This window comes from Vombatus ursinus, unplaced genomic scaffold (genome assembly GCF_900497805.2).
Source record: "Vombatus ursinus unplaced genomic scaffold, bare-nosed wombat genome assembly UNPS02014924.1, whole genome shotgun sequence".
NCBI lineage: Eukaryota > Metazoa > Chordata > Mammalia > Diprotodontia > Vombatidae > Vombatus > Vombatus ursinus.
This window is the reverse complement of record NW_020954702.1, coordinates 4,807,028-4,822,705: the sequence shown is the minus strand read 5'-3', so window position 1 is coordinate 4,822,705 and position 15,678 is coordinate 4,807,028. Positions and strand designations below refer to the sequence as shown.

The 15,678-nt window shown below is 37.5% G+C and overlaps 1 protein-coding gene across 2 annotated transcripts in view; it reads right to left on the bottom strand.

Annotated features, from left to right (window-relative positions):
* Nucleotides 1–15,678, bottom strand: part of BACH1 (BTB domain and CNC homolog 1) — a 47,840-nt gene that overhangs the window by 16,276 nt on the left and 15,886 nt on the right. For both annotated transcript variants that reach the window (XM_027843657.1, XM_027843658.1), the window contains exon 2: nucleotides 4,668–4,967. In XM_027843657.1, the coding sequence (XP_027699458.1) occupies nucleotides 4,668–4,904 (237 nt within the window). In that variant the 5' untranslated portion in view covers nucleotides 4,905–4,967. The remainder of the gene's footprint in view (nucleotides 1–4,667; nucleotides 4,968–15,678) is intronic.

The following is a 15,678-nucleotide window of genomic DNA, read 5'->3' as shown; positions in this document are numbered from 1 at the left end:
AGGGAGGAAGACATTTCACCAGATCACAACTTGACACTTTAATGATGTTTAGAAGCATTTATAAACTTTAACAATGAATATCATTAAACAATAACAACAACAACAACAACAACAACAAGATTTGCAGACTTATATTTTTAAGGTTCTCTACGCAAATGGTGACACATTTCCAGGTTGACATAAATGAGAAACCTCATCTTCCTTAAAATGAAAGATAAATTAAATAAAGAATAAATTAGAATTAAAGAAAACATGAAATTTATTGATCATCCAGCACCATAGGCTCTATTATGTTTCTAATAAGAAAAAACTACTTTTTTTGGTTAAAATATTATTTACCTAAAAACCTAAATATGGTTTTGCTCTAAGTTGTTTAAAAAATTCATTTCAAAGTAATCAAAATTATAACTTCTAATTTTGTAATGAGACAATGTAGTCATATAAGCTTTTTGGAAGTTATCACTAAGAGATACATATTTATTTATTCATATAATCTTATTGCTTTGATTTTTTTTATAGGCCAGGACATGGATATTTATCTGACAGGAAAAGGGATAATTCAAACTACCTAAGAAAATGCTCCCAATTTCAAATAAATTCTGCATTTTTAGATGTATTTAGATGTGAGGCAGCTAGGTGGCGCAGTAGATAGAGCTCTGCCTTGCAGTCAGGAGGACCTAAGTTCAAATTCGACCTCAGACACTTGACACTTACTAGCTGTGTGACCCTGGGCAAGTCACTTAACCCCAACTGCCTCACCAAAAAAAAAAAAAAAAGAGTAATTAGATGTATTTAAGATGACTCATACGATTCTTTACAACCACTTTCCCAAAACGGAGAGGTAATTATTTAAAAATCTAAATTCAACATATTTAGACTGAAGTTCTACACCAATGCCTCTATCCCAAACCTGGGTTCTTGATGGAGAAAGTTCTAACAGATCTTATCAGAAAATAAAGGCTTCGGGGAGGCTAGATGGTGAAGTGGATAGAGCTCTGGCCTTGGAGTCAGGAGAACCTGAGTTCAAATGTGGCCTCAGACACTTGACATTTACTAGCTGTGTGACCTTAGGCAAGTCACTTAACCCCAATTGCCTTACCAAAAAGAAAAAAAATAAATAAAGGCTTCAAGTATGGGCCTGGTTACATACTATATGTTTCTTGTTTGCAGACTAGTTTAGATGAGCCTGAAAGTCTCATCATCAGGTTTACCTCAAAAATGAAGTTTGGAGTCACAAAATTCTTGACATCTACTAAGTCATAAAAGGTTTGTGATTACAGGCAGATAGTAATTACTCAAAATTCAAATTAGAGCTGGGGTTTCCCATTCTGTGCTAGCTTTTTTTAAAGCAATGTTCCCAAATTATTCAAACTTAATACTTAACTTAGTGTTAAAAATGAGGACAAACTATGAGTTTATTTTTCCATGCTAAAATATTCTACAGAATGAACAAACATTTAAATAAATATATGACAACTATGAAGCTACTTTAATTAGCAATACCAAGCTGCTTTATCTACTCAAATTAACCTGTTGGACCTGAGAAACCAGGGAACCTGAATGAATTTACACGATAAACTTATTAATAAAAGTTAATGCCATTATGATATAGAATTAGTGAAGTTAAGACCAGTTGTCCTCAAAAGCAAAATCTCACAAATAAACGTTTTATTCAAGGAATACTGTGAATGGATAAGCTGATGGATTATTCTAAGACTTACTTTCTACCTTTGTCCCATTTTAAAATTTTTGACAAAATATACTTTTAAAAGCTTGACACAGAAGCTCAAATATGTGCATATATGTATATACATATATATGTATAAAGCTGCTGAAAATCATGTCTGTCTTAAATTAGAGAAGTCTTTTTCATCAGACTAATTAGACCACTAGTAGAGTAACTATTTTACAAAGCTCTTTCCTTCAAACAACCAAGGTACTATCATCTGGAATCTTTAATGCCTTGAAATTAATCCAAGTATAATCTCCAAGTAACAAATGAAGAAACTGACTACAGTGAAATGACTAGCCTAAGAGCTAGTAAATGGTAAAAGAAGACAGGCTCTGAACCCAAGTCTTACCCTCCAAATCCATTACACTGTGAAAAAACTAATACATTTACAATAGGCCAGATCAAATGCAAAATGGCAGATGGGGACAATCCAAATGCAGAGGAAAATGTGATTTTTAAAAAACTTATTTTTTTAACATCTTAAATCTGAAGTTAATCTCCAAAATCCTCGAGATAGGAGCAAGAAAATAAAATTTTAAAACTTTCATTGAACTGTGGCTTATTAGATTTTTTGAAACACTGTAGTGAATTTAAAAAAAAAAATCAACAACCACGAGTCAAGTTTCTTTCTATAGTAGGTCCTGTTTGTCAAGTTGAAAATAAGCCTATTTCTATACAAAGGCTTTACGTAAGGCAAACACCTCTATTACAGGGCTACAGAAATTGCTAGACTCTCTCTTGACCTGGTCATGTGGTTTGCCTTTCTTCTTTCTCCTTTACTTAAAAATCAAAAGAATAGCTTGCAGATATCCATACCAAAGACTGCTCCAAGAAAAATATTTTGGCATTCATGGCTTTGTACTACTTGAATTCTCCATACTCAAGGGAATGTATATTGGCTCCTGACCTACTTAAACAAGCATAAGGTCAAGCCTAAAAAAAAAAAAAACAGAATACTGAACATATACTGTCTTTAGGTCTCTTCTAATCCATTCCTTTCTGTACACAATTCCCTTCTAACTTTTCACCAAATGCCATCCCACTAGCTTTTAATGTTCATCTACCTCATTGCTCCAAAAGGTCTATCCCAGGATGCCCTATGTGCCAGATCTTCCCCTATCTTTCATCAATTAAAAATATCATTAAATCACTTATCCCATTTCTAGGACTCCACTGTTTGTCAATTATCCAGTTAATTTCATAACTGTATGTGTGCTAATGAGTGTTACTTTATTATATTCTCTGATGAACAAGTTTGATACGGATGAATATTCTTCTTAGACCACCCTAAGCCAGAGAGCACCTAACACTCACACAAGACCTGCCTGTCCAAGACAGTGAGAGTAGCTCAGAAACAGACACTTCAGATGAAAAAGATTTTTATTGCTGTGCCTCAAGAACAAAAACACTTCTAGGCAGCCAGGACCCTCAAAAGCTCAGGTGTAGAAAGGCAGGCCAGTTAAGTGGCACAGTGGACAGAGTGCTGAGCCTGGAATCAGGAAAACTCAAGTTTAAGTACAGTGTCAAATATTGACTAGTGCTGTGGCCCTGGACAAGTCACTTAACCTTTGCCTCAGTTTCCTCAACTGTAAAATGGAGATCAATAATATCTATGTCCCAAGGTAGTTGTGAAGATGAAATGAGATATTATTTGTAAAGTGCTGAGCACAGAGCCTGGTATATATCAGGTATATATTCAGTATTTAATACTTGTTCTCTTCCCCTAGAGAGGATTATGATCCATTAAAACTAACACTGGTATAGGGGAAGAGGGCCACAGACCACAGAGAAGCAAAGGGATTATCCAACCAGCGACCAGACTTAGTATGTCTCAGACAAAACTGGGGAATCAGTTACACATGAAACCAGATGATAATGCCTTGAATGTAGTAACATGTATTCAGGTATGCACATTTAAAAAATTGCCGTATATTCCTGTTTTATTTTTTCCTCTCTTGTACATTTATTAGCTTTGTGTTAGCACGATGAATGTATTTGTTAATGTTTAATTTGTTGCTAATTTATTTACTATTTGTTAATATGTTTAGATATGTTAATGTTTGTTAATATATTTTAATTCATTGTTAGCAAATTAATCTATTTTCCCTAGCTTGTAAATGGTATCATATGAAAGCCTAAATTACAGCAAGCTTTGGACTGGCTTCAGGTGGGGGAAGAGTCACTAAAGACCCTGTGAGTTATATTTCTTCCCAGCTTGGGAAGAGAAGAAGCTACTTCTGGATCACAACTGGAGGGCACAGATCATTTTTCCTTCTGCTGTAGCAGGACTTTAAATCTTTTGGAGAAGTGAGAATATCAATTACTAGAATAACTTGCAAGCCGGGCCATACAGGCTTTTCCTAAGACTTGTTAGTACAAAAAAAAAAAAAAAAAAGACAAACACATTCAAAACAGATAATGTAGAGCCTCCTCAAGCCACTGAAAAGCTACGCAATATTTGGGACTATGGACTTTGCCAACCACACTCCAGTGGATTGGGGAATTGTTAGCATCAAAACTAGGGTGAGAATGTAAAGGCGAGGTGACTGATCTACTCAACCCCTTGTCATTTAAAGGGTTAAGATGCCCCTTAAAGTTCAAGCATATGCCTTAGACTTGACACAAGACCTCTGTTCAGATAGGCTAAGGAAACTTGGATGTGCCTCAGGGGTCCATCCATAAATTATCAAATTTAGAAAATATTTATTAAAGTGGTTAGAACAATCATGGAATTCTAGCACACTCTTGTGCTAGAATTCCTACTTGGGGGAGAGAAGAGAAATATCAAGGAGGGCCACTGGCACATTAGGAATGTTTCTCACAAGGGTGGCTGACATTAACCTTTACTTTATATATTTTACAAATTCCGTCTTAGGTCAATAAAGGACTAAAAATAAGTTTGTTGTTACATGCTAGAGAAACATGAATCTCCTACCTCTTTTGGGAGAGTAATGATAAGATCCGGGTCTGACTGGCCAACAATTCTTGAAAGAAAGTAACTGCTGCATGCTGCAAGCACACAACGATGAGCACGAAATTGTTGATCTTCCACTAGGACAGTGACATCACAAAGAAGATCTCTTTTCCTTTGATCATCGAGGCTCAAAAGAATATTGGCACTGTGTACTGAAGATTCATATGCAAAAAACATTCTATTCTCAGTTAGGGACATTCTCTATGACAAATGATGGCGTGCAGTTCAATGGAAAGCATACTTCTCTGGTCTTCATCAAACCTATGAAAGAAATGCACAAGATTACATAAAATACTAAATGGAGAGTGACTGTAAAGACTTAAGGACTAAAGATTTCATATGCATGCAAGATATCACTAAAATGTGTCACAGTATATTCAATGTATATTCAAAGAAAATATATTCAAAATGTATATTCAAAGAAAATTATTACTGTATTTAAGGTTGCCTTTAAAAACCACATTTCTAACTATTCTCAAAATTTTAGAGGAAAAAAAAAATTCACAGGTGAAATTGTTAATCCTAAGCAAAAAACTCTGCTAAGTGCCTGCTTAAATACCCCTCAAATCCTTGACAGACCACTAAAAATTTACAATATAGAAAGAAAATATCTGTTGTTGAGTCATTTCAGTCATGTCTGACTCTTCGTGATTGCATTTGGGGTTTTCTTGGCAAAGATACTGGAGTGGATTGCCATTTCCTTCTCCAGTTCATTTTACAGATGAGGAAACTGAGGCAAATAGGGTTAAGCAACTTGCTCAGGGTTACACAGCTAGTGTCTGAGGCTGGATTTGAACTCGGGTCTTCCTGAGTACAAGTCCAGCTCTCCTTGCACTGTACCATCTAGCTGCTCTGTATCTGTAATTTCAAGATGGCATGAAGAAGGCATCACACAATACAGCCCAGATTTTACCTCAGATATTTGAAAACAATGGAGGGAGAAATAAATACATTACACAAATGGAAAAATCAGATTCTGATTATTCAGTATAACTTACAAAAATAAATGCAATCTACAATGCAATCTAACATTGAGACAAGCACATGCATCAAATGTTTTCTACAATATCTAAAATACAAGAAGAAATATTCAGGGTAATCATGTTATGGTGTCTTTCTATTCTAGAGTTACATAAATCAGAAACTAGTCCTATACAAAGGATACAAACCCTGTCATCACAGGAAATGAGGCCCTAGTTTTCTAAGATAGAAATGCAAACTATAAACTGTATGAAAAGATCCTCTAAGAGAAATGCAAATTAAAACAAATCTAAAGTTCTACATCATACCCATCAGATTGGCAAAGATGACAACAAAATTAAAATGGTAAATATTGGAGAGGTTATTAATAAACACACCCTAATATACTAATGGATAAACTCAACTGCTCCAACAATTTTGGCAAACAACTTAGAATTATATTATTAGAATTATTAAATTGTACATATTTTGACCCAAGGATGCTATTACTGGTAATATTACCCAAAGAAGATCAAAAGCAAAGGGAAAAAGCTAACATACATTAAAAAAATTATAGTATTACTGTTTTTGTGGTAGCCAAGAACTAGGGGAAAAGCATAGGTGCCCACTGATTGGTGAATAGCTAAACAAACTGTGGAATGTAATGGTATACTATTGAGTCATAAGAAGCAAATATGTACAATTAAGGTTAAGTAGTGAGTTAAGTATAAGCAGAACCGGGCAAACAAAACAGAAAAATCAGAATTCTGAGCATGGGTCACAGCCATACTTTTTCCATACAGGACAGAAGCCCTGATTTAAAATAGTCTGGACTTAATCAGCCCATGCAATAGTATGAAAAAAATAAAGGTAATCTCTGATCTCCAAGTTATGCCTTCATAAGCAGGATACACAGACCTACATAACTATGAGCCAGAAGTATGATTTTACCTAATCTTAAAGTGGTGGTGTTAGGGTATCTGGAGTACAATGATGCTTCCCAATACTATTTGTTGGCATTCCATGGTAGTACACATTATTGGCATGGCTATGTTCAAGTGCAATTTTTTGATCAAGAATCAGATAATGTTGTTACTGCCCATTAGTTACCACTGGTCCAAGAAAAGATTCCCCATGCCTGATGCTGGACAGCTGATAAAGTTCACCAGGAAAAAGTTACTATAGATCACACCTGCAGAGTTCAAAGCCTTACTTTCTGGGTAGTCTTGCTTGGTCAATGGCAAACCACTTTTGAATTTCAAGGTTGTTTTTTCCAATGTAACAGAAACTACTTTGGGGAGTCTCTACCAAACATTCTCAAAAATTTTTAGGGGCTAGCAATTGAAATGAGATATATATGTTGAAGGAGGACTCAATGCTTTATTTCTAGAGAGATCATGACATATTTCTGGAACCCGGAATATCTTTTTCTTTTCCTTTTTATTCCTTGGGGGAAGACAGGCAAACAAATGCTATTCATCTGCACCATGTTTTCTACCCAAAACTAGGGTAGAAAACATATCATTATGATTGTATGAGTCTCTTCTCCTTCAGGAATAACAATAAGCACTATTCCATTGGCATCCAGAGAGAGTATGATGATTTCAGATATTTTCTTCTGGGTAAGCAAAGGTCAAGTTGTACCCATCACAGCAACTGTTCTTACACGTTCTACTGTCTGGGGCGGACAATAAGCTGCCATTTATGCTGTGGAGAAATTGCAGTAAGACAGATCAGCAAGTATCCTTGGGCATGAGAACCGTCAGTATGAGAATAAAGAAAAGTGATTTGACAGAGATCTATCTGTCCATGAGAACTGAGCACCACTCTGGAAAACAAATTCCGAGTTGTGGAGTATGATTGTGTTTCCACATCAGATGCATACTTTATTGCATCTCAGCCTCACAGGCTGCATTGAGTGCACAATCATCCGAGAATGAAAAATCACACACCAACTCTCCTTCCACTTCAGTCTTGACTTGTAACCTTTTCAAGTTAAATAATTTACGGACCTCAGTGCTCTTCTCATCCTCGCTGAAGGTATCTGACAACATAGCTGAAAACATCATGCTAAAAAGCATGGAAGCAAGCACACAGCCTTGTTTCACTCCCTTGGTGACTGGGAAAGCATGAGAGCATTGTCCATTATCCAGAACCCATGCAAGCATGCTGACATAAAACAGACATGCAATACCAATGAACTTCTCCAGGCAACCAAATTTTGCCATAATTTTCCACAAGCCCTCACAACTGACAGTATCAAAGGCCTTGATCAGATCAATGAACATTGTATACAGACTTCTGTCCTGCTCCTGGCATTTCTCCTCGAGTTGTTGGGCAGTAAACATCATGTCAACCATTCCTCAGCCCTTTCTGAAGTCACAAAGGCTCTCAGGTAAATAGCCATCTTTAGGTGAAGGACAGCCTATTAAGGGAAGAACGTGGACAAGAATCTTTCCAGCAATGACTGAGACAGAGACAATCCTGTGACTGTCACAGGAAAATATTTCCTATAACTTTACCGAAACGGACAATGGAGGTATCTTTGAACTCCTGGGGGATAACCTTCTCTTGCCACATAACCCAAAAAATTTCAGTAAGCTATGGTATGACCCTCCAAACCTTGTGAGTCTCAGTTGGAATAGAATCAGCACCAGGTGCTTTGCCAGACAAGAGGAGCCTAATGACATTTAAAACTTCTTCTTCAATTGGAAATTCAGCTAGGGAGGTACTGACTTCAACCTGAAGTATACAATCAATGTTTTCAGCGTTGATTGATGAGGGTCTGTTGAGAATACCACAGAAGTGTTCAGTCCATCTCTCTGGGATAATGTCCTTAAACACTAATCAATGTGGCTTCATCAACACTGAGTAGTTCAGATGCACCATCCATGTTTGGCCTATAAATAGCCTTCAGGGCACTATAAAAGCGCTTTTCATAGTTACTATCAGTGTAAAACTGAATTTTATCTGGCTGCTCACAGAGCCAAGAATCCAGTATCTCTCTTAGCTTCACTTGCACTTTACTTTTGATGGAGCTAAATGCTGCCTTCTTAGAGACAGATGAACTACCTTGGCTTGGTTAAATCCTGTGTAGTTCTCATTTTTCCTCTAGCAGCATCTGAATTTCTCCATCATTTTCCTCAAACCAACCTTGATGTTTGCCACTGTTCTGGCAGATGAGTAAATGTAAAGTTGTACACCAAATCACTGAAAGTTGCCCACTCCTTTTCTGCTTCACTGCCACCAATTGTGTGCTGGTAGTCTGTGCCTACTCTTATGTTAAAGTACCCCAGAATAGCAAGCTTCTTTCCTTTGGCACAATGATAACGAGGGTCTCCAGGTCTTCATAAAACTTTTCTTTGACCTCATCAGGGTTCATCACGATGGGAACTATGCAATGGTGATGGTAGCATGGAGCTTTCCTGCAAGCAGTAATCACATTGTCATTAGCCCATCATTCACTCCTTTTGGTAGGCATACAAGCTTGCTGACAAGATTAGTTTTGATTATAAAACCTATGCCAGCCTGATCGTGCTTTCCCTTCACTGCAGCCACTCCAGAAAAATATTTATCCAGCTCCAACTTTGGTAAGCTGGCCTTCACTGCCAGCCTTGTTTTACTCAGGGCTGCTATATGGATGTGATACCTGCCGAATTCTCTTACAAGAAGAGCTGGTCGTCTTTCAGGTTTACTGGATTTTGTCATGTCCATAAGTGTGCATATATTTTACATAGTGATAATGGGTGGAATCATTTTTGCAAAAATTTTTGTACATTTTTCAGAGTTTCAATCGCAGGGTGAAATCCCTGCCTGCTGCAAAAGCAGACCAGGGTTGGGTGAAGCAGACCTCAGGGCACCTTTTCCAGCCCCTTTTCTCATACTAGTAGGTAAGCAGTATGGTCCTTAAAAAATTGCTGCTCAGACACCTAGGGAGCTGCCAAACTCCACTGCTGTTTCAGTACTGTGAGAAGATGACCTGATCGTGCACAGGTTTGTGATTACAGCTCCCAGCGAAATCTACAGCTGCTGCTTCTTCACTTGCCTGCTGCCAAAGGACTATGAAATAGGTAAAAATGGTAAAATGGTATGAGTGATGCCTTTTGATTCACATGTAAATTGGATTTATGTGAGGTAGAATTCCACCAAGTCGCTGGCCTCACTTTCTCTTCCAGAGTCACTGGAGTTTAGTGGCAAGACAAAGTCAAGACTACTAGTGATGGCTCAGGAAACAGGGGATGACCTTGGCATCTTCAATGTCTAACCAAGCTCTAAGTGCTCTGCAATGCCTGCTTCAGCCACCTACACGGTCACTGGAACAAACTGTTCTCGTCCACCCATTCTGACAAATGAAGCTTTCACGAGCTTGGGACAGACACCCCCCTAACTCACCAAAGGATTTGAGACCCTTTGGTTATCCTCAACCTCATTTAGCCCATCAGCTGAAACAGTTCATCAGGTGTGGTCACTGTACATGTTGCACCTTCTTGGAGCCACAGGTGAGAGTTGGGTGAATCAAGGGGAAAGCCACTCTGAAAAGGGCTCAGCAAGCCCTCACACAGGAGGTACTAGTCTTCCCTAAACACACCCTACACGCCCCTCTACATCCCTGCCTCAGGGAGTTTACGGTCTAATGGGGGAGACATACAAAGCAATCTATATACAGTATAAAGAGGAAATAATTAATAAAGGGAAGGCATTGGGATTAAGAAAGGTTAAGAAAAGCTCTCTAGAGAAGGCAGAATGTGAGCTGGGACTTAAAGGAAGCTACAGAGATCAGTAGTCACAGAGGAGGGCAGAGGGGCAGCCAGAGCTAAGGTCAACAGCTGAAAGATGGCATGTCTTATTTGTGGAACAGTGAGGAGGCCAGTGTCACTGCTTCAAGTGTAAGGGAGTAAGGTATAAGAAAACAGGAACAATGGGAGGGGGCTAGGTTATGAAGGGCTTTGAATACCAGAGTATTTTGTATTTGCTCCTGGACATAAATAGGAAACCACTGGAGTTTATTAAGTAGAAGGTGACATAATCAGACCTTCACTCTAGAAATATCACTTTAGTGGCTGAATGGAGGATGGACTGTAGAGGGGAATGTAGAGGCAGACAGACCCAGCAAAAGACTACTGAAACAGTTCTAGTGTGAAGTGAAGGCTTGTATACTGATACAAGATGGTGGCAATGTCAGAGAAGAGAAGGGGATGTATTCAAGAGATGTTGCAAAGGTAAAATAAACAGGCCCAGGTAATAGCTTGGATATTGGGGGGTGGGGTGAGGGGTAAGAGTGATGGAATCCAGAGTGATTTCTAGGTTACGAGCCTGAGAGATTGGGAAAATGGTGTTGTATAGTCATGGGGAAGGTGGGAGTGAGGAAGGGGTTAGAGGGAAATATAATGACTTGTATTTGGTATATATTGAAGTCAAGTTGTCTACTGGACATCCAGTTCAAAATGTCTGAAAAGGGGGCAGTGAGGTGGTGAAGTGGATAGAGAACCGGCCCTGAAGTTCAAATCCAGCCTCAGACCAAACACTTGACACTTATTAGCTGTGTGACCCTGGGCAAGTCACTTAACCCCAATTGCCTAAGGGGGAAAAAAAGTCTGAAAAGCAGCTGGAAATGCAAGATTGAGGTCAGCAGGCAGACTGGGACAGGATCAACAGAGATGGTTTTTAAATTCATGGCAACTAATGAGATCTTCAAGTAACATAATATAAAAGGAGAAAAGAAGAGGGCCTAGGATAGAACTCTGAGGGCCAGAACTCTGAAGGCCACTTACGGTTACAGGATATGACCCAGAGAGCAAAGAACAGTATCCTAGAAGAGAAATTATCAAGAAGAAGAGAGTGATCAAAGAAAATGAGGACTGAGAAAAGGTCATTGGATTGCTCACTTAATGTGGTTTCCTATTTACTTCCAGAAGCAAATACAAAATACTAAGAGATCTTTGGTAACTTTTGGTGGAATGGTCAAAAGCTAAATTATAAGGAATGAAGAAGTGAGAGGAGAGGAAGTACAAGCATTTATTGTAGATGGTCTTGAGGATTCAGCTACAAAGGGCAGAAGAGAAATAGGGTTATAGTTAGCTAGGATTAAAAGGATCAAGTGAGCATTTTTTCAGAATGAGGGAAACATGGGCATGTTTGTAGGCAGTAAGGAATGACCCAACAGACAAGGAGAGACCGAAAATGAATTGAAAAAGTAGGGATGACAGAGGGGGCAATCTGTTGAAGAAGATAAGATGGAGTGGGATCCTTTGAACCAGTAGAGGGGTTAGTCTTGATAATGAATAAGGTGACTGCATCATATGACAGAGGTAAAGAAGAGGAAAGTGGCAGAAGGTACCTGAGTGAAAGGAGATGAGGAAGAGGGGAGGAGAGGGAGCTCACAGTGAATGGCCTCAACATTTTCCAAAAATATGAGGCAAAGTTCTAAGCTGAGAGAGTAGAGGGAGGGTGAGCCATGGAAAGGTTGAAGAGGGATGAAAATGTTTGGAAGAGCCATTGTGAAGAAATGGACCATGAGTTAATAAGGGAGGTATAAGCAGCATTGTGTAGCAGCAGCGTGGACCCAGTTGACACTGTGCAACATAAATTTGTAGTGGCCACAGTCAGAATGATTGTATGATTTTCTCCAACTTTGTTCAGCAGCATGTATGTAGGAATAAAGGCAATGAATTTTGAGAGTGATCCAAGACAAAGACTTGTTTGGGTATAATCAGCAATATGATAAAGGGAGTAGGAATTCAAGAGGACAGCACAGCATAGAGTTGAATTGGTTCACAAAGGGTCAAAGTGAACAGAAAGGAATGCATGACTAATGTAGGGGAGATGGCCTATGAAAAATGATGGGTCAAGGGACTGGATGTCACAGTACAGATAAAGAGTACAGTTTTGTAAGGAAAGGCAAAGGAAGAGGAGAAAAACCAACGCTGAGGCTTGACAGGGCATAGTCAGTGATACAATAAGGGTGCTAGGAATTCAAGACAAAAGGACAGCATAGAGTTGAATTGATTCACCAAGAGCTCAAGATGAAGAGAAGAGGAGAAAGCGGTTAGTGCAGGGGAGACAGCCTGGAAGAGACCTGAGGGGCCAAAGGATGGGAGATCATGGTGTGAATCAAGTTATGTAAGCAAATGCAAAAGAAGAAGTGAAAAGCCAATAGATTATGGTTTGATAAAGGGATTTCAGGATTCTTTTTTTAAAAAATATTTTAATTTTTTCTCCAATTACATGTGAAGACAATGTTTAAAAAAATTCTGAGTTTCATATTCTCTCCCTCCCCCTAATCTTCCCAGAGATGGTAAGCAGTTTGATATAGGCTATACATATGCAATCATGCAAAACATATTTCCATATTAGTCATGGAATATGGAAATTTCCATGTATGGAACGTAAAAGAATACAAAGACAAAATACACCAAAAAAATCCGCAAAAGAAGTTAAGTGAAAAAATAATCTGTTTTGATCTGCATTTAGATTCCATCAGTTCTTTTTCTGGATGTGGATAGCATTTTTCATCCCTAGTCCTTTAGAATTGTCTTAGATCATTGTATTGCTGAGAATAGCTGAGTCATTCACAGTTGATCATCATAAAATATTGCTATTATTATGTACAATGTTCTCCTGATTCTGCTCACTTCACTTTGCAGTAGTTCATGTAAACCTTTCCAGGTTTTTCTGAAAGCATCCTCCTTGTCATTTCTTAAAGTACAATAGTATTCCATCACAATCATATACCACAACTTATTCAGCCATTCCTCTATTGATAGGCATCCCCTAAATTTCTAGTTCTTTCCCACCACAAAAAGAACTGCTATAAATATTTTTGTACAAAGAGGTCTTTCCTTTTGTGTGTGTGTCTCTTTGAGATACAGACCTAGTAGTGGTACTGCTGGTTAAAAGTCTATGCAGAGTTTTACAGCCCTTTCGGCACAGTTCCAAATTAAACTCCAGAATGGTTAGGTCAGTTCACAACTCCACCAACAGTACATTAGTGTCCCAATTTTCCCACATCCTCTCCAACGTTTATCATTTTCCTTTTCTGTCATAACAAATCTGATAGGGGTGAAGCGGTACTTCAGAGTTGGTTTAATTTGCATTTCTCTGATAATAATTTAGAGCATTCTTTCATAGCTTTGATTTCTTCATCTCAAAACTGCTGTTCATATCCTTTGACCATTTATCAGTTGGGGAATGATTTCTATTCTCAAAAATTAGATTCAGTTCTCTATGTAATTGAGAAATGAGGTCTTTATCAGACATACTTGCTATAAAAACTGTTTCCCAGCTTTCTGCTTTCCTTCTAATCTTGACTTCATTGGTTTTGTTTGTGCATTTAACTTAATGAACCAAAATTATCTATTTTCCATTTGACAATTTGACAATAAGAAATGACAATAACGCTCTTTATCTCGTTTGGGCCTAAATTCTTCCCTTTCATAGGTGTGACAGGTAAACTATTCCTTGTTCTCCTAATTCATTTATGGTATCACCCTTTACGTCTAAATTACAAACCCATTTTGATCTTATATTGTTATATGATGTAAGATGCTGGTCCATATTTTCCAGTTTTCCCAGCAGCTTTTGTCAAATAGTGAGCTCTTGTTCCAAAAGCTGAAGTCTTTGGGTTTATTAAATGCTTTATTATTATTTTATTTTATATTATTTTTATGTATTACATTATTATTATTATGCTCATCTACTACTGTGTCTTGTGCACCTAATCTAATCTATTCCATTGACCCACCACTCTATTTCTCAGCCAGTATTACACTGTTCTGACGATTACCGCAGTGATATAGTCTGAGATCTGGCATAGCTAAGCCATCTTTCTTCATGTGTTTTTTTCCCCATTAATTCCTTGATATTCTTGACCTTTTGTTCTTTCAGATGAATTTTATAATTTTTTCTAGCTCTGTGAAATAACTTTTGGCAGTTTTATGGCACTGAATAGTAAATTAACTTAAGCCGAATTGTCCTTTTTATTAAGTTGGTTCATCCTACCCGTGAGCAATTGGATACTGTTCAATACTCAATTAGGTATCTCCCAGCTGCTTAGATCTGAGTTTAATTATGCGAAAAATGTTTTGTAATTGTGTTCATAGAATTCCTGAGTTTTTCTTGGCAAGTACATTTCCAAGTATTTTATATTGTCTGCAGTCATGTTAAATGGAATTTCTCTTTCTATCTCTTGCTGCTAGACTTTGCTGGTAATAAATAGAAATGTTGATGATTTATATGGGTTTATTTTATATCCTGCAACTCTGTTAAAGTTGCTAATTATTTCAACTAGTTTAGTTGATTCTCAGGATTTTCCAAGTACATCTGAAAAGAATGAAAGTTTTATTTCCTCACTGATGATTCTAATTCCTTCAATTTCTTTTTCTACTTTTACTGCTACAGCTAGCATTTGCAGTACAATATTGCATAATAGTAGTGATAATGGGCCTCCTTGCTTCATTCCTGATCTTACTGGAAAGGCTATCTTATTCCCATTACAGATAATACTTGCTATTGGATTTAAACAGATACTACTTACCTTTTTAAAGAAAGCTCCATTTATTCCTATACTTCCTAGAGTTTTTCATTAGGAATAAATGTTGTATTTTGTTTTCCTGAATCTATTGAGATAACCATATGATTTCTGTTTTTTGTTATTAATATCGTCAATTATGCTGCTAGTTTTCCTAATATTGAACCAGCCCTGCATTCCTGGTATAAATGCCACCTGGCTATAGTATGATCTTTGTGATATATTGCTGTAATCTCCTTGCTAGAATTTTTTTTTAAAATTTTCGCATCAATATTCATTAGGGTGACTCTTCCTGGTTTAGGTATTAGTATTATATTTGTATTGTAAAAGGAATTTGGTAGGACATCTCCCATTTTTCCAAATAATTTATACAGAATTGGAATTAGCTGTTCTTTAAATATTTGGTAGAATTCACTTGTGAATCCATCTGGTACAAGAGATATTTTCTTAGGTACTTCATTGATGGCTTATTCAATTTCTTTTTCC